The sequence below is a fragment of the Erpetoichthys calabaricus genome, chromosome 6, assembly GCF_900747795.2.
Source record: "Erpetoichthys calabaricus chromosome 6, fErpCal1.3, whole genome shotgun sequence".
Classification (NCBI taxonomy): domain Eukaryota; kingdom Metazoa; phylum Chordata; class Cladistia; order Polypteriformes; family Polypteridae; genus Erpetoichthys; species Erpetoichthys calabaricus.
In genome coordinates, this window is record NC_041399.2 from 69,919,653 (window position 1) to 69,946,638 (window position 26,986).

At 41.9% G+C, this 26,986-nt stretch overlaps 2 protein-coding genes across 2 annotated transcripts in view; both read left to right on the forward strand.

Annotated features, from left to right (window-relative positions):
- The window catches only part of gata6 (GATA binding protein 6), a 584,947-nt gene that overhangs the window by 440,213 nt on the left and 117,748 nt on the right, over window positions 1-26,986 (forward strand). The window lies entirely within an intron of this gene.
- The window catches only part of rbbp8 (retinoblastoma binding protein 8), a 104,681-nt gene that overhangs the window by 14,434 nt on the left and 63,261 nt on the right, over window positions 1-26,986 (forward strand). The window contains exon 4 of the mRNA XM_028803668.2: window positions 26,116-26,211. Coding sequence (XP_028659501.1) covers window positions 26,116-26,211 — 96 coding nt within the window. The remainder of the gene's footprint in view (window positions 1-26,115; window positions 26,212-26,986) is intronic.

Here is a 26,986-nt window from a genome sequence, read left to right on the forward strand (position 1 = left end):
CGCCAGTGCACCTATCCTGCATGTCTTTGGACTGTGGGAGGAAACCGGAGCACCCGGAGGAAACCCACACAGACACGGGGTGAACATGCAAACTCCACGCAGGGAGGACCCGGGAAGCAAACCCAGGTCTCCTAACTGCGAGGCAGCAGCGCTACCCACTGTGCCACGGTGCCACCCCTAGTGTATCTCACACTATTGAATTAAAACATGAATGCTGTCAAAACAAAGCAATGCAATTACAAAAACACAGATATTACTTATTTATTTGTCATTTTGTTACATGTCTCTGTTTTACTTCACAAGAGTATTCACCTGTCCAGTTGCATGTGTGATGTGTTTTTAGTTAGTCAGATGAGTGGCACTGCATGGAGTCAATAAGAGAGGTGTATGATGAAGTGTAGCCACTTAGGTTCACTCTTATGGAGTCATTTAAATGTCCATTTGTCAGTCTTGTTCTGAACTTTGATTTCATGACATTCTTGTCAGAAAAGGCAGACTCACAAGAGGTATGTACATCCAAACAAAGCAGACATTTCCAGAGCTACTTGAAGATTGTTATAGTTATCTGACTCTACTAAGCTCCAGAAATGCTGAGAATGCTGTTGAGACTTTAACTGCACATTATTTTAAAGGTTTACTAATATATATACAAACCTCAAGTCCGCAATCTTGGTGTTACCTTTGATAGTAACCTCATTTTTGAGAAATAAGTAAATTCTGTAGTCAAGAGTTGCTTTTTCCAACTTCATCTATTAGGTAAGATCAAGCCTTTTTTTTATCTTCTAGGGATCTTGAGAAAGCTACTCATGCTTTTATTTATTCTCGCCTTGATTACTGCAACTCACTGTATTCTGGGATTAACAAATCTTTAATACACAGGTTACAGCTGGTCCAAAATACTGCCGCCCGCTTTCTCATTGGGGCAAGAAAGTATGACTCTGTTTCTCCTATTTTAGCTTCTTTACACTGGCTGCCTGTCAGTTTTCGAATTGATTTTAAAATCTTTCTGCTAGTTTTTAAATCTTTACATGGGCTTGCTCCTGCCTATTTATCTGATCTGTGTGTTTTACACCAGCCATCCAGAGTGCTTAGATCTTCTGATCAGTTGTCTCTTGTTGTCCCTCATACCAAGTGTAAAACCAAGGGGGACAGGGCCTTTGCAGCTGCTGCACCTTGCCTGTGGAACTCTTTACCTCATCATATAAAGGAGTGATCTACAATTGAACTGTTTAAAACAAGATTAAAGACTCATTTCTATTCACTTGCATTCCATGATCTTCAGCAATACTGATGGTTTCCTCTTTGTGATCATATAACATTACTTTTATTTATTATGTATCTTATTTTATGTTTATATATTTTATTTCTATTTATGTTTTTATGTTGTTTTGTTCTTTTTTTATTCTAGAATTGTAAAGCACTTTGGCCACAGCATTACTATGTTGTTTTAAATGTGCTATATAAATAAATTGACATTGACATTATAATATATAAAATCTAATGTCTGTATGTCTGTCCGCTTTTCACGGGAGAAATACTTCACGGATTTAGATCGGGTTTTTTCAATAATTTGCTTGAACATTCCATTTGATTTTTTCTCTCATTTCGCTATGTATCATAGTTCGCTACCGCTTTATTTGCGATAATCATAGAAACAAGCAGCAGGCCGAGAGAAAGGGGGTGGGGGTAAGGGGCTCTCCTCACTCATTCACCAGCTTCGGGGTGTATTCCTTAACTCTGCTTAGCTAGTGAATGAGAGAACTGTTGAATTCAACTTTGTTTGAAATTTAAAATAAAGTGTTACTTAGGTCTTGATGAGTTTAAGTCTGGATATTCTCTTAAGTGTATGCCACATTGAAAAGATAGATTGCAATTCAGATTGTGGAACATGATTTTGTGTTAAAAGGATCGTGATATGATTTTTTGGAAAGATTGCCCACCCCTAATTTGACTAATCAAGTTTTCAAATTTATGTAGGACTCATTAACCTTTTGGCGACCTACTTGGAAAGGGGTTGCGAGATGCCGGTAGCTTGCGAGCGATGTGTTGGAGACCCCTGATCTAAAGCATAGGAGAATCTTACAACAGAACTGCTTTATCTCCAGATGGAAAAGAGGCAGTTGAGGTAGTTTGGGCATATAGTTTACATGCTCTTTTGCATCTCCCACATGAGGTGTACAAGGCATGGCTATCTGGGAGAACACCCTGGTCATACTGGATGAATTATATCTTTTGACTAATTATATCTCCTAGATGGCTTGGGAATACAGTGGAACCTCGGTTCACGACCATAATTCGTTCCAAAACTCTGGTCGTAAACCGATTTGGTCGTGAACTGAAGAAATTTACCCCATAGGATTGTATGTAAATACAATTAATCCGTTCCAGACCATACGAACTGTATGTAAATATATGTATATTTTTTAAGTTTTTAAGCGCAAATATAGTTTATTAAACCATAGAATGTACAGCGTAATAGTAAACTAAATGTAAAAACATTGAATAACACTGAGAAAACCTTGAACAACAGAGAAAACTAACACTGCAATAGTTAGCGCTATAGCGCTACCAACCGCTGGCTAAAAACACATTTTTTTTTTTTTTTAAATGAGTTTTAAGCACAGGGAAAAAAATGAACATTTGAAAAAAAAATCCGTAATTTAATAAACCACCAAGAAAAGTAACATTGCAACAATGCACGCTACGAACCGATTGCTGTAAACAGAAGTGAAAACAAAATCAAGCCCAGTGCATTCTTTAACTGCCTTCCTACCTTATGCGTCTAGCTCGCTCTTTCTCGTGCTGCCTGTGTGTGTGCGTCTCTCTCTCTCGCGCTACCTCTGTGTGTGCGTCTGTCTCTCTCTCGTGCTGCCTGTGTGTGTGTGTGTTTCATGCTCTCTCGCTCTCTGTCTCTTGCTCGCTGCACAGGAAATGCACAGGGAGAGACTGAACATGTACAAACCGAAAGGGAAACTGGCTTGTTCGTATACCGAGTGTGTGGTCGTGAACCGAGGGAAAAGTTTGGTGAACTTTTTGGTCATAAACCGATTTGTACATGTACCGAGACGTTCGTGAACCGAGGTTCCACTGTATCAGGAACTTCCCCAGGATGTGCTGGTAAAGGTTGCTGAGAACACAGTAGTGTGGTCAGCTCGGCATGTTGTTACTGCAGCCCTCCTCAGGGTAAGTGAAATGAGAATGAATGCATGTATGAATGTTTTGCTGTATTCTTATCAGAAATGAGGCCAAGTCCTACATATGAAAATCTCAAGTAAGCCAAAACTGATCTGCAAATTTCAGGTTATGTATTAAGTTATAATGATTATATTTAAGTACAAGTCAGATCAGCTTACTGGATATAATCAAACAAATCAATTTACTGTTTTTTTTATTCTCAGAGAAACAATTTTTAATAAGAAGTACTTACTTTGAAGTAATTTCCATATGTACTTTTTATTTTCCGGTTTCCTCATGAGTATATAACAATACTCCTGAGCACTGTATTAATGCTGTTCTAAAATAAGTCTTCTGAGCTCCTGCCTGTGTTTCTGCTAAAATCCTTGTTTTAATTCATAAGAGGTTGTGTAATACAGTAGGCATCCTTTTTTATTACTAATTAGCGCTCTGTTCTGATCAAGGTTGAGTGTTATAGTGTGGTTTATGATTACAGATCTTAATTGTTTCTGTGATTTTCTGTGATGGGATTGAATGTATTTCTGATTGAATGGACTTTTTAAAGCTTGTAATTTTTTTTACTAAAACTTGTGCTTGATTAGGATATTGTAAAACTTATATAATGCATAGTCTTGAAAGAAATAATATGTTATAGGTTTTTATCACTTCACTTTTATTACTTCATGACTAAATGTAAATTGCCTTGGATAAAGGTCCCAGCCAAGTAATAGTAGTAATAATAATAGCTGATCTGTCTGTATGAATCTTGAAGTGACCAGGTTTGAAGATGGCAGTTTTCAGATCTTGCACGCTCCCATTGTGCACGCTATTGTTTTGCAGTGTAGTCTGCAGTAAACTGAGAATAATCAAAATTGAATAATCCTCAGTGCTGATGCCACTATGGTTTTTTCCCCTCCAAAATTACCAATACAGTATGGAGTACCAAGAGCATATTTACAGAATGTAAATTAAAGGAATTTTTTAAAATAGTAATTGTGACAATATAAAATGAGACTTTATAAGTCATTTTATCTTGATTTCAAATCAAGTTGCATGTCACCAGTAAGCAAGTATATGGAATACTGTTTATGCCAAAATGTAATAAAATGGCAATTATGAAATAAACACATGAAAAGATATATATAAGGTGCCTGAAGGTACAGCACGCATCCTGGCCAAGTCAGGCATCAGAATAGCACACAAACCCACAAACAATCTGCGCACGGTCCTCTTTAATGCTAAAAACAAGAAATCGACAGCAGAAACACGAAACGCAGTTTATAGCATTCCATGCAGTTCTTGCCCAGTGGTATACATAGGACAAACTTCAAAAAAGAATCGCAACACGAATACATGAACATTGCAACGCCGTCAGGAAGGACTCACGATCACTGATCTACACGCATACTAAATCAACAGGACATACATTTAACTGGGACAATGTACAAGTAAGATTTAAGGTCAGTACTAAAAGTGACAGAGAGCTGGCTGAATCTTGGCTGTCAAATGAGAACGCCATCAACAGACATGTGGACATAAACCCAGTATATGCAAACTTAAGAAGAACATATTCATAATAAACAAAATCTTTACAACCAATAACCCATCTTTACAACCTTTACAACATCTTTACAATCTTTATAACCAATATATATATACTAGGGAGCTCCGCCCCCTGCTCGCTTTGCTTGCCAACCCCTGGTCTTGGGTAACCCGAAATAGATTTGAAAGAGATTATTGTCTGTCTTGGTAATTGTTACATATGTATCATGTTCACCGTCACGACATCTGTAGGTCTATGTAATATATGTAAATGACAATAGCAGTGTAATTGTTATGTTATGTAAGTATAGAGTGTCTTTGAGTTTGCGCAGATCTATGTATGAGATATATTGGAGTGTAAAGGTGTAGATGACGTACAAAGGATATCTTCATACACCACATTTGTAGTAAAGATGGCGTGTTGTCCTTGAATGAGTTTTCCTTGGTATGGAGTTATTATAATCTTGACGTTAACGTCACATGCATGCCGAACTCTTGAGAAGGCCGCATAAAGTTGTCCATGTCTAAATACAGGCTCAGAGAGGTAAAGGCCGACTCTGTCCATGGTCTGTCCTTGGGATTTGTTGATTAGGTATACGTTGTTTACTGTTAGTAATATGGATAATTGCACTTACTGTTAAAATGACCTATTTCCGTTAGTAGAACTCTTTCGTTTCTGAGCCGTGGCTCCTTCGCTTGTGGTGCATAGGCGCATGCGCCTTCTGTACTATCTCGTGTTCGACTATGCTGTGTTTTGTGGACATTTGGGCACTCCGTACTTTCTCTGGTTTGACTGTGGGGTGGGACGTGTGACTCCTTCGCTTGCGGTGTATAGGCGCATGCGCCCTCCGTACTATCTCGGGTTTGACTATGCTGTGTTTTGTGGACGTTTGGGGACTCCATACTTTCTCTGGTTTGACTGTGGGGCGGGACACCGAAACCTGTTCTGTTTGTGTTTTCTGTGAGTACTTATAGTATTGTATTACTGTAATGTGATTCACATATGCTGTGGAGTCCGGATCTTTGGGGCTTCTGTACTATCTCGGGTTTTTGCTTGCGGTGCTTTCGAAGCGCGTTGTAGGCTCCTGCACCTTCCGTACTATGTCGGGTTTGACTATGCTGTGTAGTGTGGACGTGTAGGGTTCTGTACTCTCTTGAGATTGCTACATACAGTTGTCCATGTGTAAACTCTGTGTTATTTGAGAACCGCGTTGTAGGCGCCTGCGTTCATTATTTTCATCCAGGCGGGCTCGTGTTTGTATCTCCGTCAGTCGAGCTCTTTCTTTCTGGAGCCGTGCCTGCTTTGCTTGCGGCATTTCAGACGCGCGATGTGGGCGCCTGCGTTCATTGATTCTATCCAGGCGGGCTCGTGGTTTACCATTCTCGGTTAGCCTGTATTTTCTGTGGTTGTACTGTTAATATTGTATTACTGTAATGTGCTTAATATTGTATTACTGTAATGTGATTCATATATGTTGTGGAGTCCGGATCTGTGGGGTTTCTGTACTATCTCGTGTTTATGCTTGCTTGTTAGAAGCAAGTGGACCATGCTGTGTAGTGTGGACATTTAGTTCAGAAGCACGTTGTAGGTGCCTGTGCCTTTCGTACTTTCCCGCGCCTTCCGTACTATCTTTGTGGACCTTTGGGGCCTCGGTAGCCACTTCCGTTTGACTCTGGGGTGCAGCGCAGAATCCTCTTTTTTGTGTGGCTGTGTCGTTAGTCATTAGCTATGGGCACATTGTTGCTTCATTTCTTATTTACGTTAGTTGAGCTCTTTCGTTTTTGAGCCGTGACTCCTTCGTTCGCACTGGATCAGACATCGCTTAAGGTTTATGAGACGCGCTCTGTAGGCACCTGCGCACTATGTCTCCTGCGTCCATCGCCATGTACCTGGGTCCGTGCCTTCTGGTTTACCATTCTCGGTTAGTAATATGGATGGATATATATATGTATATATATATATATATATATGTTATTACATATACAGTACATACCCAGCTGGTTTTTCTACCCATCCTCACCTGGAAGAGTGATAAAATATATGTTACATGTGTAAAATAAAAAAATGCAGATCTGACACTTATGGCTTCCTTATCATGGCGGAAAGACATGCATTTTTTTAGTGTTATTTAGCATTTAGAACTTCTGTGCTCTTAATCCCTTGGAAAATTTTACTGTGAAATTAAGTGTAAGATTTAGAGAAACAGAAGTAATTTTGCAGCAAAGAACAATTAGTAGAACAGTAATAATAATTATCTCAGTAGTTCAGCAATAATATTGAATTGCTGTAGAGTGTTCTGGGAAACGAGTGCTGCAGTGCAGTGGGCGACGCCTCAACACCACAACAGTTCTGACCCCCAACAGGCCTGACCCTATTGGCTCTCTGACAGTTTTAACTCTTCCGGGGATGGGGCTCCTGAGGGCTTTCCCCATCCCCTTCATAATGAGAGCAGCCTTCCTATGGGTGGCTGCAGCAGAGCTACTCCTGCAAAGAGCAGAAAGGAGTCCTGTCTGTCGTCTCAGAGCTGAGTGAAGTTTTTTTTTATGGTGGCTGGAGTGTCAATTCTGCCAGCAACCCCCATGATTTCCCAGCAAGTTGGAGGAACACTTGCAGGGCCGGATGCAGTTTAACATCATACCCAGGACAGTGATATCTCGGTGAATGAGACATTTTATTTGCAATTTCGCTCTGTACTTGATGGGTGCCCACAACGTGACACTCCTCTGGTCATGGGTGACTTCAATACAGCCACTTGCACTGACAGGGCTGGCTATGAGAATTGTCTCAGTCCCTATGGGTCTGGTGAAAGTGGTTCCATGTTCCTTGACTTTGCCAAATGTCAGGGGCTGTGAATTGCTGGATCCTGATTCCAGCGACCTGAGCTGCATCATTGGTCTTGGTACTCCAGTACTGGTGGTGGGGTGAAGGAGATCGATCACATCCTTGTGGGCAGACGCTGGAGGGTCTACAGAAGTGTCCAGTTTGTGAATTCTAACCTCAGACTTGTTGTTGCTAATCTGAAGATCCAGCTTAGGTCCAGTAGCTTACCACCTAATAGGAAAATGAGGCTGGACCACTCCAGACTCCATGATTAGGCTGTTTTTGATGAGTTTGCATGCGATTTGTGTGAGGAACTTATAAATTTGGGTGCAACTGCTGATCCAATGTGATGTGGGAGACCTTCCGTGACAAGATCCTGATGATTGCTGAGGATTGTGTTGGTGTTACCGGTGTTTCCAGTTCCCATCTCGAAGGGCACTCTGGATATCATTGAGAGTAGTCGCAGCACATTGCTCGAAGGCAACTCTGGTCTGTACCAGGAACTGCGAAGGACGGCTGTGAGGGCTCGGAGGGCAAATAAGGAGGCATTTGTTAGAGGAATCTGCAAGCAAGTGACATACCATCTATGGTCTAGTGACCCATATCCTGCTTACAGAGGAATCGAAGTATTATGCACATCCGAGTCTGTTCCTCAGAGAGTCACAGTCAGGGTGGATGATGGAATGGTCCTTACGGATGCCTCTGGGTTGGCTGAGTAGCTGTTTAAAGCTGATCCTCCAGCTAAGATGTTGGATATCTCTGGGTTCATGATTCTTGAGGCTGATCCTTCAATTAGCTGTGATCCACCCAATCTCACTGAGATTGCACAGGTGGTGAACCAGCTGAGGATAGGGAAGGCTGCTGGGATCTGTGGTATTTGGGGTGAGCTTCTCCAGGCTGGTGGTAAGGCTATCCTCCTGGCATTGCAAGCAATCTTTGCTTCCATTTGGGAGACTGGTATCATCCCAACTGACTGGAAAATGGGACGTCATCCCTATCTGGAAAGGGAAGGGTGATTGCCTGGATTGTAGCAACTACGGGGGGATAACACTGCTCTCTGTGCCAGGAGAGGTCCTTGCTAGGGTCGTCCTCAATAGGATCCGTGATCACTTGCTCACCTACCAGCCACTGGAGCAGTCTGGTTTTACGCCTCAGAAGTCTAACATCAACTGCATTCTGGCAGTGAGGGTTCTCGTGGAGCGCAAACACAACAGAGTTTCTTTGCAGCCTTTGTTGGTTTTCATAAAGCGTTCGACTCAGCTGATCAAGCTGCCCTGCGGGACATCCTGAGACTTCGTGGGATCCCTTCAGGGTTGCCGGATATCATGGCTGGCCTGTACACTGGCACTGTGAGTGCTGTGCAGAGTGGCGACAGAACCTCTGCGTTTTTCCCATTTGATTTTGGGATTCGTCAGGGGTGTGTTCTTGCTCTTACTCTGTTCAGTGCATGCATGGACTGGGTGTTGAGCAGGGTCATGGGGTCCAGGGGCTGCGGGGCATCTGATGGCAAAGAAAGATTCAGTGATCTTGACTTTGCCGACAATGCTGTGATCTTCGTGGAGTCAATGGAGGCCCTAATCTGGGCTCTCGAGAGACTGAGCAAGGAGTCTGAGTGTCTGGGCTTGTGAGTGTCCTGGATAAAAACCAAGATCCAGGCCTTTTAGGCACAGCCATCAGCAGTGTGCCTGTCTATGGAAAGAGTGTCGACTTTGTGAAGAAATTTACTTACCTTGGCAGTGACATTCATGTGTCTGGTGACACTTCCTATGAAGTCAGTAGACAGATTGGGAGAGCACAGGGGTCATGAGGTTGCTGGAAAGTGGTGTTTTTGGCGTTCGCAGTATATATGCAAAAGGACAAAGGACCAAGTTTTTAGAGACCTGGTGCTTCCTGTCTTTCTAAATGGTTGTGACACATGGAAGTTATCCAGTGACCTTAGATGAAGACTGGACTCCTTTAGTACTGTGTCTCTTCAGAGCATCCTTGGGTTTGACTTTGTGTCGAATGAGCAGTTGCTCATGGAGTCCCAAATGAGGCACATTACCTGCATTTTGTGGGAGCGTCAGGGTATGCTGGCTAGCAGGATCCTTGTTGTTGAGGACCCGAGTGACTGTACCAGGCCAAGGCCACATAACACCTGTCTGTGGCAGATTGAGGGTCATTTCTGGAGGGTGGGACTGGACTGCGTGTCTGCCTGGGGGGTTGTCAACCAGGATCCTGAGCTATTTCGTCGAGTGGTGGGTGCAGCATCACGCTGTACCAGTGCATGCTCCCCGACCTGACCTGACATCAATAATAACAAAATAAAAGATAGATTGTAAATAAACAAAGTTTGATTCCTTCCAAACAGTTTCAATGAGGCATACAATTGACCTGTTATTGTGATCTAGCTGTTATGTGGTGCTGTCAATTTAGTATTCAACTGATAATAGCAACTTTTGGTAAGGTTGTCTGTTATTTTTTTCTAGATATTCATACTAAGAAAATATAAAGTTTTATTAGTTTATATTGTGAGTTAGACTAAACTGGAGGTAACTGCAAACTTTTGAAGAAATAGGCACAGTGGTTTTCAGATGATGCTCCAACAGACAGAAATTAAATTTTTATAAAATATCGAGAGCAGACCTGCTGGGAGGAGCAAGCTTGCCTATTTCTGATTCCAGGGTGCTGTGATCAAATATTTTCCATCCGCCAACTCATGGAAGAAAGGATCAGATGTGGCAAGCGAGCTGTTATCATCTTCATTGTCCAATGGCCAGCCATATGGAGAACTTTAGAGGCCAAGTACCTACCTGAGAAAATCATCAGACTATTAAAATCTTATGATGGCCCAACAAGCATTGTACGAATTCGGAATGAACTATGTGATGAATTCACAGTGCCAACCAGAGTCCAGCAAGGAGACGTTATCTCTCTTCTACTGTTCAACACGATGTTCAATGCCATCATGTGAAAAGCATGCTGCAAGGATGGTAGTCCAGTACGACAAACGCATTTACATGACAGACTTGATATTCGCGGACAACAGTGCCATATTCACCGATTCAGATGCCAATGACACCAACACACTATATGCCATCACTCTTGCCACTAAACCATACCGCCTGAAGATCAACCCAGACAAGACAAAAATCTTGATTACATATGGATCGCCAGTGCCTATTTAACTGGATGGGAATCAATTCGAAACAAGTGAAAAAATTTCAGTATCTGGGTTCAATCGTCCAAGAAAAAAGGTCACCTCTACAACCAATATAGTGGTGCCTTTGGAAAAAGGTAAACCTCTCCATCAACACGGCCCTTCTGTATGGATCTGAAACATGGACTGTGCTCAAGACTGAGCAGAATAAGCTCAAAGCCTTCCTAATGCATTACCTATGTAAGATCCTGGGTGTCACCCTTCAAGATCAACTTTGAAACAAGATTGTACTGAAGAGGTCTGATACCCAACCGATGGGGGATATGGAGACCCAAAGGAGGCGACTCTGCTCCTTTGGACACGTCTGTCAGATGGACCAGAACTGGACACCATACATATTACTACGGTGAAATCAACCACAAAATTGTAAGGCACAAAGAGTGGCACCCAAAAAGACTGTCGACTTACACTGCAGGACTCCAAGGCCATTTTCCTTGAACCGCCCAGCACAGAGAAATGTCATTTGTGAAATCTGAACTCTTCCGGCACCCACAACAGTGTATGATCTATGGAGGGAATCCTAAGGCCGGGTTTATACTTCTTCACGCGATGCATGGTGCAGTAAGCGCTCCTGCTACGCAAGCATTTTACTGTTTATACTTGCGCGCGTACTTTACAGAAATCTGGAGGAATCCACCAGGTGGCAGTGCGAGATATTATCACTGTGAGAACAGGTTCGGCTTCGCTGTGTTGTGAATTGGCTGGAACACCCATTAAATTCCGATGATACCTTATCGCAGTATCTCTGAAAAGGATGTTTAATGATTAAATCCATCAATCCAAGGATTTGTCCATTCCAGCAAGTATTGGGCACAAAGCTGAAACAATCCCTGGACGGGCATCAGCTCATTGCAAGGTGAATACAAGCACACACATACACACTAACGTCATTTTAGCGTCACCAAATCTGCATATCTTTGGAAAGAAACCAGAGCACACTGTGGAAACCTAGAAGGAAAACATGCAAACTCCAGGCAGAGAATACCAGCAACGTGACTCCCTGCGAGACAGCAGTGCTACCACTCTGCCACCATGTCACCCCCATGTGTGTGATTATTAACAGTATTCATTATTTAAATGAAATTAACGATTTATCTGTAAAATGTAACATACATACTTTAATGCATTTCATCATGAAAATGATATCAAGTATAAATCTTAGGATTCTAACTATGCAGAGAGTTGGAATATCATACATTTAATGTGTTCTGTGTGGCAATCTATTGCTGTTTGCCGCTGCTGGCAGGTCAGAAGAAAGCACCAGAATAAAAAAGACGGCACAGAAGACGGTATGTGAGACTTTTAAAAAGTATCGTATCATTGCAATTGGGAATATGCGATGCTTGAATATAAAAGCACCACGAATGCATTTGTATGTCGGCATTTTGCTTCACCACATCGAACCATTCATTAAACATCGAAGCGCGCACATCGATCTCGTAGGATCCGCAAAGTGGCTTTCTGTCATAAGTAGATAGTAACCAGAGACTCTGATGTCACATTCCGACTTTTATCTCGCTGCACCCCCCGACTTTTTGTTGGTACTGCAACTCACGCACGCATCGCGTTAATTTCTGAGGACCTGCTCAGAGGACGTGTCAAATGAACGCTGGGAACGCGTGACAGCCATGATTTGGGCGCATACGTGTTCTGAGCGTGAAGTATAAACGAACCCTAACCAGTCACCAGTTAGGGAAAGAAGAAGAAGTCTTTAGTGCTACACCTCTACTTATATTTCAACTGGCAAAGGTGTGAGAGCATTTAAGAGTTTCAGTACTTAGTTTTGCAAATGAAACAGAAAGAGATCATTTAACACATGATGCTATTTTAGGATACATTGACATTATATTGGAAATGCTGAGGCATTTAAGTGCTCTTCAAAATGTTGACACTGGTGAAGAAGTCCTTAGCAATTTTAGACTGATTAAGCATAGTGTCGACATAGAAGGGACCGTGAAGGAATCACATAGGCACACGTTAATGTTAAATGTCTGCAGATGGAAATTTCAGGCAACATGCTTCTGGATGAACTTCTCTGCGGGTACAATATTTAATTACTCCTAAACTACAGAGAACCACTTCATCAATGGGCCTTGTTTGAAGAGTTCTTATCTAGCTGAGCATTTTCAATATATTGTGAATTAGTCTTAAAATGTCTTGGACACTCGGGTGAAGAGAGGGGTGGGGCTGTCAACTGATCACCACCTGGTGGTGAGTGAGCTTCGATGGTGGGGGAGGATGCCGGTCAGGCCAGGTAGGCCCAAACGTGTTGTGAGGGTCTGCTGGGAACGTCTGGCAGAGTCCCCTGTCAGAAGTAGCTTCAACTCCCACCTCCGGCAGAACTTCGACCACGTCCCGAGGGAGGTGGGGGACATTGAGTCCGAATGGGCCATGTTCCGTGCCTCTATTATTGAGGCGGCTGACCAGAGCCCGTTGGTGGACACCGGCGGTAAGGGATGCCGTCAAGCTGAAGAAGGAGTCCTACAGGACCTTTTTGTCCTGTGGGACTCTGGAGGCAGCTGATAGGTACCGGCAGGCCAAGCGGAATGCGGCTTTGGTGGTTGCTGAGGCAAAAGCTTGGGCGTGGGAGGAGTTTGGGGAGGCCATGGAGAACGACTTTCGGACGGCTTTGAGGAGATTCTGGTCCACCTTCCAGCGTCTCAGGAGGGGGAAGCAGTGCAGTGTCAACACTGTATATGGTGGGGATGGTACACTGCTGACCTCTAGGTGGGTCGTTATGTACTTTGAAGACCTCCTCAATCCCACTAACACGCCTTCCAATGAGGAAGCAGAGCCTGGGGACTCAGAGGTGGGCTCCCCCATCTCTGGGACTGAGGTCACCGAGGTGGTCAAAAAACTCCTTGGTGGCAGGGCCCCGGTGGTGGATGAGATACACCCGGAGTTCCTCAAGGCTCTGGATGTTGTAGGACTGTCCTGGTTGACACGCCTCTGCAACATCGCATGGACATCAGGGACAGTGCCTCTGGATTGGCAGACTGGGGTGGTGGTCCCGGAGGGTGTGTTCCAACTACAGAGGGATCACACTCCTCAGTCTCCCTGGAAAAGTCTATTCGGGGGTCCTGGAGAGGAGGGTCCGTCGGATAGTCGAACCTCGGATTCAGGAGGAACAGTGTGGTTTTTGTCCTGGTCGTGGAACAGTGGACCAGCTCTACACCCTTACCAGGGTCTTGGAGGGTGCATGGGAATTTGCCAATCCAGTTTACATGTGTTTTGTGGACTTGGAAAAGGCGTTCGACCGTGTCCTTCTGGGATTCCTGTGGGGGGTACTCCGAGAATATGGGGGTACCGGACCCCCTGATAAGGGCTGTTCAGTCCCTGTACGATCGGTGTCAGAGCTTGGTCTGCATTGCCGGCAGTAAGTCGAACCCATTTCCAGTGAGAGTTGGACTCCGCCAGGGCTGCCCTTTGTCACCGATTCTGTTCATAACTTTTATGGACAGAATTTCTAGGCGCAGCCAGGGCATTGAGGGGGTCCGATTTGGTGGACTCAGGATTGGGTCACTGCTTTTTGCAGATGATGATGTCCTGTTTGCTTCATCAGGCCGTGATCTTCAGCTCTCTCTAGATCGGTTCGCAGCTGAGTGTGAAATGGCTGGGATGGGAATCAGCACCTTCAAATCCGAGACCATGGTCCTCAGCCGAAAAAGGGTGGAATGCCCTCTCAGGGTTGGGAGCGAGATCCTGCCCCAAGTGGAGAAACTCAAGTATCTTGGGATCTTGTTCACAAGTGAGGGAAGAATAGAGCGGGAGATCGACAGGCGGACCGGTGTGGCATCCACAGTGATGCGAGCTCTGCATCGGTCTGTCGTGGTGAAAAAGGAGCTGAGCCTCAAGGCAAAGCTCTCAATTTACCAGTCAATCTACAGTGTATCCGGAAAGTATTCACAGCGCATCACTTTTTCCATATTTTGTTATGTTACAGCTAGGGGTGGGCGGTATGACCAAAATTCTATATCACGGTATTTTTCTAAATTATCCCAGTTTCACGGTATTGGACGGTATTTTTTTCCCCATGCATGAGTGAATGTTAACCACATTTTCCACTGCAATTACTGCAGTAGACTGGCTAAGAATAACCTATTCCACTGTTATGAGAATTGTACATTGTACAAAAAAACATTTTAATGTGCACACAAGTATTAATACAGGTTTGCATGCCCCCATAAAGTGATAGTTTTCAAGGGGGTGGCACTAATGAAGAGAAGGAATCACATTGCATGACAGTTGCAGTCAAAATATAGAACCTTTTTATTGAACAAATTTTGCAAAAACTTAAACTATGATTTTGACAACATATTTTCAACCATCCAAAGAGGCATTTAGACTTAGTAAAATATCCAGAGGTGCTTGTCAAAACTTGTATTGCACTGAACATGTCTTAGAAAAGTAATAAATAGTAAATATTTTTTGTGAACCAACTACGCTTTCTGTTAATGTGAACAATCTCTGTCCACTGACACATTAAAGTGACTTTTTAAACAACTTTACCATCAATAAACTGCATAATATTTAAACTAATAAATAATAACAATAAAATAAATAATAGTATTATTAGTGATAGCTGCACTATTACTTCAAGACTTCAAGCCCAGGTGCATTACACAGTATTCACCAAATTAAAATAAAATAAAACAAGTACAACTTTGTGATGACATCCTTACCAACTGTACCATCATTTAGGCAAACTGCATTAATATGGGCCTTGCTTCAAGCTAAGCTATATACATAAATAAAATAACTGCAACTTGCATTTACTGTATAATGCTATTTGTGGTATAGCCCTACGGAAGTGCATTAGGGCCACGGTGAAGAAAAAAAAAATACAGTAAAGAGGGAAGAAAAAAAACAAACTACCGGTATATGTCAAGAATAAAGTCGACATGCTGACTTTATTCTCGACATTTCCACTTTAATTTTGACGCTTATGTCAAGATTAAAGTCAACATTTCCACTTTATTTTCATAGTTTATTTCATAATTAAAGTAGAATGTCATAAACTAAACTTCATCCTAAAATCAATGTTTAATTTACTTGATTTTCTCAAACCCCGTCATAAGTTAATGCAGCACATTAAATGCTTTGTGTTGTGTTCCCCGACCCAGTTGTTAATCACTATGCTTCTTAAACTGACTTCCTATGCACTAAGAGGAGGCAGCAATCACCGCACAGAATCCATTCATTTCATGGTATTCCTGCTCTCTAAAAATTTAGAATGCTAAGATAAATACTTGATATCATTTTCATGATGAAATGCATTAAAGCAGGTATTAAACAAGCACGGTAGTGAGGCGGTAGTGCTGCTCCCTGGCAGTAAGGGGTCCCCAGGTGTACGTTCAGTGTAGAGACCTTTATGGCAGGTATGACGAGGCTCCAAAAAACTGGATGTATGAATGAGTATCGCACAGGTTTAACTTAAATATTGTGTAAATGTTGGGTTTGTGATCTGGTGGTCGGAGACACGAACACAGAATTCAATGCATGTTCTTCTGAGTGGGCTTTCTTTATTGCACGCGTGCTGTCTCTATCTGACGTACTAAAACCCCAGTTCCTATCCGTCCTTTTTCTTTCTCCACATAACCAATCACCACATGATAAACGTCTTTGTGAAATTAAAACTAGTTATAAACTTAGCCCACGGAGTGTTCAGAACTTTAAAAATATCTTCGTTATACATGTTTAATTATGCCATCCATTCAGAGTTGCGCGCCCATCTCTGAACGAGTCGCCAGCACATCGAAGGATAAATACAAGCAAAACATACACTAGCAGGGTCAATATAGCACAACAAAACCCCACATCCTACATGACTTTGAAAGGAAACTGAAGCGCCGAGTAAACCCACCAGAAAAACATGCAAATGCAAGGCAGGCACGCCGCCGTGCCCCCATATGATTAATGCATGCTTTAATGCATTTCACCATGAAAATTATATTAAGTATTTATTTTAGCATTCTAAATGTTCAGAGAGAAGGAAGATCATGAAGTGAATGTTTTCTGTGCGCCGATCGCTGCCGGCGCCTCCTGTTAGTGCAAGAAGAAGTCAGTTTAAGAATCACTTAACACAAAGCATTTAATGTGCTATATAACTTATGACGGGGTTTGAAAACATGTCGTCACACTATTACACAGTACCCAGGTACATTACACTGTATTGAAAACAAATGAAACAAGTACAACTTGGCTTGCAGTATTATCCAGTAGTATAGAAACAGTATTTACACATCTGACCTTTTAAAACTAAAGTATCTCCAGGCTCTCTGTCCATTTTCACCACGCAGCATTCCTATGCTACCGCCCACTATTTAGTGGTGTAGCAGTGAAAAAGAGCCCTAGTGCAACAAATCTGTGTTTAGCGGTGTAGCAGTGAAAAAAGTTCCCCACTTGAACAGTTTCCTGCTGCGCCACGTTTCGAACGTCGTTTAGGCAATTTAAACCGGTGTTGCGGTATAAGAAAAATCCATATCATAAAAAAAATAAAAAACGGTTTTCGGTATGAACCGGTATACCGCCCAGCACTAGTTACAGCCTTATTCCAAAATGGATTAAATTCATTTTGTTCCTCATAATTCTACACACAACACAACACAAGCATGATGCTGCCACCACCATGCTTCACTGTAGGGATGGTATTGGCCTGGTGATGAGCAGTGCCTGGTTTCCTCCAAACGTGACGCCTGGCATTCACACCAAAGAGTTCAATCTTTGTCTCATCAGACCAGAGAATTTTCTTTCTCATGGTCTGAGAGTCCCTCAGGTGCCTTTTGGAAAACTCCAGGCGGGCTACCATGTGCCTTTTACTAAGGAGTGGCTTCCATCTGGCCACTCTACCATACTGGCCTGATTGGTGGATGGCTGCAGAGATGGTTGTCCTTCTGGAAGGCCCTTCTCCCCCGATCGCACAGTTTAGATGGCCGGCCAGCTCTAGGAAGAGTCCTGGTGGTTTCAAACTTCTTCCACTTACGGATGGAGGCCACTGTGCTCATTCGGACCTTCAAAGCAGCAGAAGTTTTTCTGTAACCTTCCCCAGATATGTGCCTCGAGACAATCCTGTCTCGGAGGTCTACAGACAATTCCTTTGACTTCATGCTTGGTTTGTGCTCTGACATCAACTGTCAACTGTGGGACATTATATAGTGTGGTACTCGGCTAGGGTTCATGCCTGGCGGGGATGCCCAGGAGGACAGGAGGAGGGCTTGTGCCTCCTCCAGAACATGAGGGGGCGCCCGCCCTGGTTGCTTTGGGGGCCACGGGTACAGAGCATGGAAGCTCAACCCTGTAGGGGCCCGTGGTCACCGCCAGGGGGTGCCCCGATGCCTTGGGAGCCCTGGACCTCAGCACTTCCGCCACACCCGGAAGTGCTGGGGGGAAGGGGATTGGGGACACCCGGAGGACTTCCGGATACACCGCCAGAGCTTCCGCCACACAGGGGTGTGGCCACAGAAGCTCATTGGGATGCACCTGGAGTCCATCCGGGGTGGATAAAAGGGGCCACCTCCCTTCAGTCATTGGCAAGAGTCGTGTGGGAGTGGATGAAGCTTGGTGGAGAGGAGTGGAGGCGGACCAGAGACTGTGAGAAGGCATTGTGTTGTGGCCAAGGACTTGAGGGGTGATTGGTGCTGCGGCACTGGGTATTGTGCACTTTGGATGGATGTAAATACTGTAAATAAACATGTGTTGGGTGAAATCAACATGTCTACCTGTCTGTGTTCGGGCTGTTCCCCACAATAGACAGGTGTGTGCCTTTCCAAGTCATGTCCATTCAACTGAATTTACCACAGGTGGACTCCAATTAAGCTGCAGAAACATCTCAAGGATGATCAGGGGAAACAGGATGCACCTGAGCTCAATTTTGAGCTTCATGGCAAAGGCTATGAATACTTACATACATGTGCTTTCTCATTTTTTTTATTTTTAATAAATTTGCAAAAATCTCAAGTAAACTTTTTTCACGTTGTCATTATGGGGTGTTGTGTGTAGAATTCTGAGGAAAAAAATGAATTTAATCCATTTTGGAATAAGGGTGTAACATAACAAAATTTGGAAAAAAGTGATACGCTGTGAATACTTTCCGGATGCACTGTACGTTCCTACCCTCACCTATGGTCATGAGCTATGGGTAGTGACCGAAAGAACGAGATCGCGAAGCGGCTGAAATGAGTTTCCTCCGTAGGGTGTCTGGGCTTTCCCTTAAAGATAGGGTGAGAAGCTCAGTCATCTGGGAGGGGCTCAGAGTAGAGCCGCTGCTCCTCCGCATCGAGAGGAGTCAGATGAGGTGGCTCGGTCATCTGATCAGGATGCCTCCCTGATGAGGTGTTCCGGGCACGTCTAACCGGGAGGAGGCCCCGGGGAAGACCCAGGACACGCTGGAGGGACTATGTCTCTCGGCTGGCCTGAGAACGCCTTGGGATTCTCCCAGCAGAGCTAGAAGAAGTGGCCGGGGAGAGGGAAGTCTGGGCATCTCTGCTCAAGCTGCTGCCCCCGCGACCCGATCTCGGTTAAGCGGAAAAGGATGGATGGATGGATAGTCTTAAAATAGGCTCAATCTGTGGACATCAGACTTGTGTTTAGATAAGAAGGAGTAAGTGCTTAAGTGACAGTGATCCCCTTAGACACTCCATGACCCTCAGGAGCATTAGATGAATGTAAGTAGAGTTCCAAATTTTCATTTATGAATTGTATCTCAAGGTGTTATGGAGTGGGATTGATTAGTGCAGATGTGTGTGTTGTTTTAATTTACAGTTCTAAATACACAAGTATGATAAAATGTGGAGTTGTGTGAGTATGCCCTGCAATGAAAGTAGTTTATTCAGGGGTTGTCTCATGCCTTGGTTCTGATGCTTTAGAGGTAAGCTTTGTAGACTGATAACTGATGGATAAGCTTTGTAGTCTGATGGATGCATTACATTTCACAATGCAAGTTAATTTTCCAATTATATATAGAACTATATTATCAGTATGTTTAGCTGAAGGCAAAGAGACCCAGTTCACAAGTTATTCCAGTATTTCAAGTGTAGGGTTTGACATTGCACAGCCACGGATTGTATTTTCACATATATGTGTATAATATGCATGCAATATATATGGACAATGATTGTCTTTTCACACTGACCCTAAACTTTAGGTTAGTTGCTGTTTGGGAGCATACACTCCCAACTGTACTAATATAAAGTACTTTCATCTGGACAGGATTGTCAGCATACTTAATGGGTCTGGGGCTTGTGTTACTAGGGTACATCTTACCTATAGTGCTGTTGCACCCAGGATTACACTATGAACAGACTATCTATAAAACCTGTGTATTTGTGTTTCTAGTTACCAGACTGAAGGATTCTCAGCCATAGCATGCCCACTTGGCAGTAAAGTGGTTAAACTACTAAGGAACACCGTTGTTCATATAGTCCTGTTTCACTCAAGCCCACAGTATGTGCAGACCATATTGAGGAAGTTTCCACTTAATTTCTGCTGACTTGGAATTATTAATGAGTTCGTGATTCCTAGGCAAGAAACAACAGGCAAAGTAACAGTGAGGGCAAACTAGTTCAGCAACCTTTTATTCTGTTAAACTAAGGGGCTCTGCCCCCTGCTCACTTCACTCGCCAGCCCCCAGGCAGGCACTACTCACTAGCCACTTTGCGGATCTGCCGCTCGCATATGGGGAAGCAGATGTACAATTTAAACAGTTTATTTTCATGGGAATTGTTACATATGTATAGTAGAACTAAGTATTTTACATTATAGCTTTTAAATAACTAATAGTAATACATAATAAATTGAAAGAAAATTATGTTTCATGTTGCATTAAAGGTATTCGTTTTCGTTCTGTTTGGCTTTGAAATTACCACGCAAATACTTTTTAAACTTACAGTGCGTCCGGAAGGTATTCACAGCACATAACTTTTTCCACATTTTGTTATGTTACAGCCTTATTCCAAAATGGATTAGATTCATTTTTTCCTCAGAATTTTACACACAACACCCCATAATGACAACGTAAAAAAAGTTTACTTGAGGTTTTTGCAAATTTATTAAAAATAAAAAAACTGAGAAATCACATGTACATAAGTATTCACAGCCTTTGCTCAATACTTTGTCGATGCACCTTTAGCAGCAATTACAGCCTCAAGTCTTTTTGAATATGATGCCACAAGCTTGGCACACCTATCCTTGGCCAGTTTCGCCCATTCCTCTTTGCAGCACCTCTCAAGCTCCATCAGGTTGGATGGGAAGCGTTGGTGCACAGCCATTTTAAGATCTCTCCAGAGATGTTCAATTGGATTCAAGTCTGGGCTCTGGCTGGGCCACTCAAGGACATTCGCAGAGTTGTCCTGAAGCCACTCCTTTGATATCTTGGCTGTGTGCTTAGGGTCGTTGTCCTGCTGAAAGATGAACCGTCGCCCCAGTCTGAGGTCAAGAGTGCTCTGGAGCAGGTTTTCATCCAGGATGTCTCTGTACATTGCTGCAGTCATCTTTCCCTTTATCCTGACTAGTCTCCCAGTTCCTGCCGCTGAAAAACATCCCCACAGCATGATGCTGCCACCACCACCACGCTTCACTGTAGGGATGGTATTGGCCTGGTGATGAGCGGTGCCTGGTTTCCTCCAAACGTGATGCCTGGCATTCACACCAAAGAGTTCAATCTTTGTCTCATCAGACCAGAGAATTTTCTTTCTCATGGTCTGAGAGTCCTTCAGGTGCCTTTTGGCAAACTCCAGGCGGGCTGCCATGTGCCTTTTACTATGGATTGGCTTCCGTGTGGCCATTCTACCATACAGGCCTGATTGGTGGATTGCTGCAGGGATGGTTGTCCTTCTGGAAGGTTCTCCTCTCTCCACAGAGGACCTCTGGAGCTCTGACAGTGTGACCATCAGGTTCTTGGTTATCTCCCTGACTAAGGCCCTTCTCCCCCAATCGCTCAGTTTAGATGGCCGGCCAGCTCTAGGAAGAGTCCTGGTGGTTTCAAACTTCTTCCACTTATGGATGATGGAGGCCACTGTGCTCATTGGGACCTTCAAAGCAGCAGAAATTTTTCTGTAACCTTCCCCAGATTTGTACCTCGAGACAATCCTGTCTCGGAGGTCTACAGACAATTCCTTTAACTTCATGCTTGGTTTGTCCTCTGACATCAACTGTCAACTGTGGGACCTTATATAGACAGTTGTGTGCCTTTCCAAATCATGTCCAATCAACTGAATTTACCACAGGTGGACTCCAATTAAGCTGCAGAAACATCTGAAGGATGATGAGGGGAAACAGGATGCACCTGAGCTCAATTTTGAGCTTCATGGGGCTGTGAATACTTATGTACATGTGCTTTCTCAATTTTTTTATTTTTAATAAATTTGCAAAAATCTCAAGTAAACTTTTTTTCATGTTGTCATTATGGGGTGTTGTGTGTAGAATTCTGAGGAAAAAAATGAATTTAATCCATTTTGGAATAAGGCTGTAACATAACAAAATGTGGAAAAAGTGATGCGCTGTGAATACTTTCCGGATACACTGTACACTTTTACTGTAAAACTTCAGTAAAAACAGTTTTTTAATTAACCTTTCGTCAATATTGCATTAAATTTTGATTCCGTGTTTGGACTTAGATCGTGACAACACAACTTATAACTGCCCGTGAGTGAATATCGTTTCTTTCTCTCTAATAAATAAAGTGACTTTTTTGAATGTTTGTCCCTGTGATTCGTTAATTGTCATAGCAAAAGCTATTCTAAGAGGAAACTGTAAACGTTTTAATACGAATGACATATCAAAATCTCCTTTGGTGTCTGGTGGAAGATGTACTACATTACCTTTCTTGTCGCCTGTTAAAATTTTAAATGCCAAAATTGTTCGAGCAATTTTTGAATACAGCTAATCTTGTCCTATTACGTAGCCCATCACTCAGACATAATTTACACGATAACATTACGATTCATCCTTCTTTCAACAGTAATTTGGGCGGTGGAAGACCGGACAGTGTTAACAGTTGTAGTTATTCTGTGGGATATTGTAAGTTGATGTTTTCATCTTCTGCATCATCACCACCATCTGTTTCAGCATGGTCTATTGATAAGCATTTAACCAGTTTGCCATGTAACCGATCAACAATTTTCATGTTAATTCGTTTGACTTCATCGCTTCTTGGTGCTAGGATTGCCCGTGTACTCATTTCTTCTGTTGATAACCCTTCGGGATGAAATTCTTCAATAAGATTTGGACATAATAAGTCTTCTTTTATTGGGAACTTAAAGTTAGGAAAACGTAAAAATTTATAAGAACTGAGAGCACAGGAACTGTGTCTGACAAAAGCATTCACATGAATGAGAGATGAGAGGACCTTGGGCGTGGTTGAAAAATGGTTGAGAGGAGGGCGGGACTTGAAAAAATCTCTTGGCAATAGTCTTGTCTCTAGATTTTCTTTTATAACAGAGAGATATAATCTAAGTCTAATATCATTGGCAGAAGTACTACATAGTATACAACCTGGGCTCTTGTAGCTTCAGCAATTTTAAGATGATCTTCATTCTTTATCCAAATGGCAAATTTCTTAGTTATAGAGCCTCTACAGAGGCACTCTTAAAGCAGGATTATGTCATTCCCAGATGGAAAAGAAGACTTACTAGATTATTGTCTGGTTTGTATCTCCAGTCTGTTATCCATACCCATCCTGTGCGTGCTGAGTCATGCTTTAATGTTATCCTTATTCTAAAAGAAACTTTAAACATTCAGTACCTAATTAATATTCAAATGCAACATTCAATCGATCAAACCTTTTGTCAAAAAGAAAAGCAATCGATGGTTAAACCTTAACTAAATATAGGAGTTTAAGTGATGTCAGTTCAGCATTTCAGTCTATATTACAATGTCCTTGTAATCTTTCTAGTGAGCACAGGGAAAATCTCAGAGTTCCAAGATTTTCATCCACATTTCATTGTTGATGGATATGATTAATTGCATAATATTTAATTGGCTGGAAATATTATTTGGTAATACAATAAACACTTACAGAGAACATGATGAGTTCATGGTGTTGGAGCAGTGCTTTGCTCCCCTCTTTATTTTGTTGGTTTTTTTTTTTCTAGATCCCTTAACTTTTCAGATATTTTCTGGGGGCAAGGGTCACATAGCCACAGTTACCTGCCTTTGGTATCTGCATGTTTTAACAAAACCACCCCAGTATAGGTTATAGGTAAAAGCCTATAAGGCTTTAGAGTAAACAGTTCAAGAGGGAAAATGAAGCAATAACTCACTTTTCTGACTCACTAGACCTATTAGTACAGTTTGTGTTAAATTTAAGAGGACCTACACACCTCAGTTGCAATGCATTAGCTGATATGGGTACTATCTTAAGAAACTGTTCATTAATTGAAATGCTTCCTTTTTGATTGACATCTATTTTCTCTTTCTGTTTTTTTGATACCGATTGACATATACTTGTACACTGTACAGGTATATCTACATTTGCATTTAGAAACTGGACTCCCTTGTGGGCATATGACAGGAGTAAGACTGGCTCAGCCCCAGATTCTACTTTCATTTCACCTGTGAATACACAGCCACGTACATCAGCAGTCCCATTAAATATGCAGACCATAACCATCTAAATGGGCTCAATGTGTCAAACCTGATACAACTGCAGCCTGGCTTTGAATGCCTACAAACTCCATTCCTGCTGTATTGTTGCTTCTGTTAGGTGTATCAAAATATGAATGAATATGCTGCAAGTGATGTGCCAGGGTCACACAATAAGCATACATCAAACCTGACCACTGATTCCATCAAATATATACATATATTGTACAGTACATTCAGAACGTATCCAGACCCATTCACTTTCTACACACTTTATTATTTTGTGGAGTTAATTTTAAATTGATCAATGTGCCTTTTTTACTCATCAATCTGCACCCAGTAACCCATAATTCCGAAGTGAAAACATGTTGCAAAATTATTGAAAATGAAAAGTTAGAATATCTAATGTATTGGTTGCCTAAGTAAACAAATTCTTTACTGTGTGTTAAAACTTCAAACCCCAAAGTCTTAGTGGAGGAAGGGGTTGGTCAGGGTTTCATATAATCGTCTAACCTGGGTAAATCCAGAAAATGGCTGCTAAAGTGGTAGATAGCAAATAAGAGTACTGTAAAGTTGTGGTATTTTCCTATATGGTTGGCTTGGTATACTAATAGAACAACACATTTTAGTTTACTGGGTGGTGTTTCAGATCTAAGATTTTTAACACTGTTTTGGAGATGTTTGCTGGTTATTTGCATTTTTAACATTTTTTTGAGGTCTAAACTGCATTAAAGACAATATAAGAATAGGAAAGCCAAAGATATACAGTTCTTATGTTACAATAGCTTTTTGTTCAATTCATTCATTTGTGTTTTTTTTTCAATTTATGGCATTAATATTTTTGTAATACTGTATGGAAATGTCAATTTTTCATAGTGATTAGCAGGCTAGGTACCTTATTACATGCTTTATTTGACAATTAGGTAAATATTTTTTTGTTTCTATTTTTTTCCCCTGGTATATTTTCTTTATTAATATGTCTACTACTGAGCAAGTGTTCTAAGCATTACCAGATTACATATTCATTGGTGCATTTACCAAACCAGTATCATTCATTCCAAACATTCAATTAAATGCACACTGATAGATTGTAACTTATGCTGGTGTATTTTGACATTTCGCATACCATAATGAAGGGCATAATTATTGTTTGTAAGGGTCATTATACAAGTATTTCATTGTTCACCTAATAGCCTCAAACAAAAATCACTGTTTCCCATTGACCTTCTTGTGATACCCATGGTTTAATATTTCAGAGCTGGTATCAAGTTTGACAATGGGATTCTTTGTGCAGTAGCTTAAAATCTCATTGTAGGTAATGGTTTTGGGTCACAGGTATTAGATTTTTAGCCAGGAACTATCAAGTTAAGAGTTTATTCATGTTTGATTTTTGGAAAAGTATGGAAAAAGTACCTCTTTTTTGAGCAAACATTTTATAGACTTGATTTAACACAAAGATTGTAGATTTCCATTTTGAAACACATGGTGGATTATGTAGTACTGCAGTTCAATGTAGTGGTTTTAAATATCCCACAAAGTTTGTACATATATGCTCTTCAACTGGTGGACTTAGACATGACTACTATACATTCAGCAATAGCCTCTGGTGTAAATTCTTACCTTTTGTACAATTTTTGGATATAAAATAAATCAATATGAGGTAGTAGTGTACTACATGTTACTAATAAAATTTACTGCTGTTGTGGTTTGAATGTTTGTAGCCTTTTTCTGTCATCCAAATGACAAATACCTGGAGTAAAACATCAAAGCAAATGCATCTTCATGTTTGTTCTTTTTTAAGAGATGCACAAAGACTGGAAGAGTTCTATTCAAAGAATCAACAGTTAAGAGAACAACTGAAAGCCCTGCAGGATAATGTGAAAATTCTGGAGGACAGGTAAAAAATTTTTTTAGTTTAAGGTTTGTTTGCTAAGTAAAAGAAAATGTAATGAGCATGCTGATCTCTTATTTTTACAGGTACATCTTTTAACCGTTTTTTTTTTTTTTTTCCTATCACCACTTTTATGGCATGTGATTGTATATGCTCTCCTTGTGTGTTGGGGCTGAAATCACTATATGGGGTGTACATAGAGCTCTCTGTAGACCACTGTGATAAAACAGTGGTGATGCATAGATTAGAGCAGGGGTATAAAACCATTTCTAAAGCATTGAATGCTTTCAGGAGCACATTGGCCTCACTAACTGTGAAATGGAAGAAGTCTGGAAACACGAGGACTCCTCCTAGAGTTGTCCATCTGGCAAAACAGAGTAGCAAGGCAAGAAGGCATTGATTAGGGAGTTAACCAAAAACCAGTGGTAATTCTAGCAGCTTCTGAAGTGCTTTGCTGAGATGGGAGAACCTAACAGAAGAATGGCCATCTCAGCAGCACTCCATTTATAAGATGTCTATGGTAGAGTACCTAGACAGAAGCCACTTTTGAGTAAAATGCATTTGACAGTGCACTTGGAGTTTGCCAAGTGGTATTTAATAGATTCTGGTCTGATGAGACAAAAATCAAACACTTTGGGCAGAACTCCAAACACTATGTCTGGCGAAGTCCAGGTACTGCTTATCAACTGTCTAATACCTTTCCTGCAATAAAACATGGAGATACTTCTCAGCATCAAAGACTGAGACTGCTCAGAATTGATTGAAAGATGAATGCAACCAA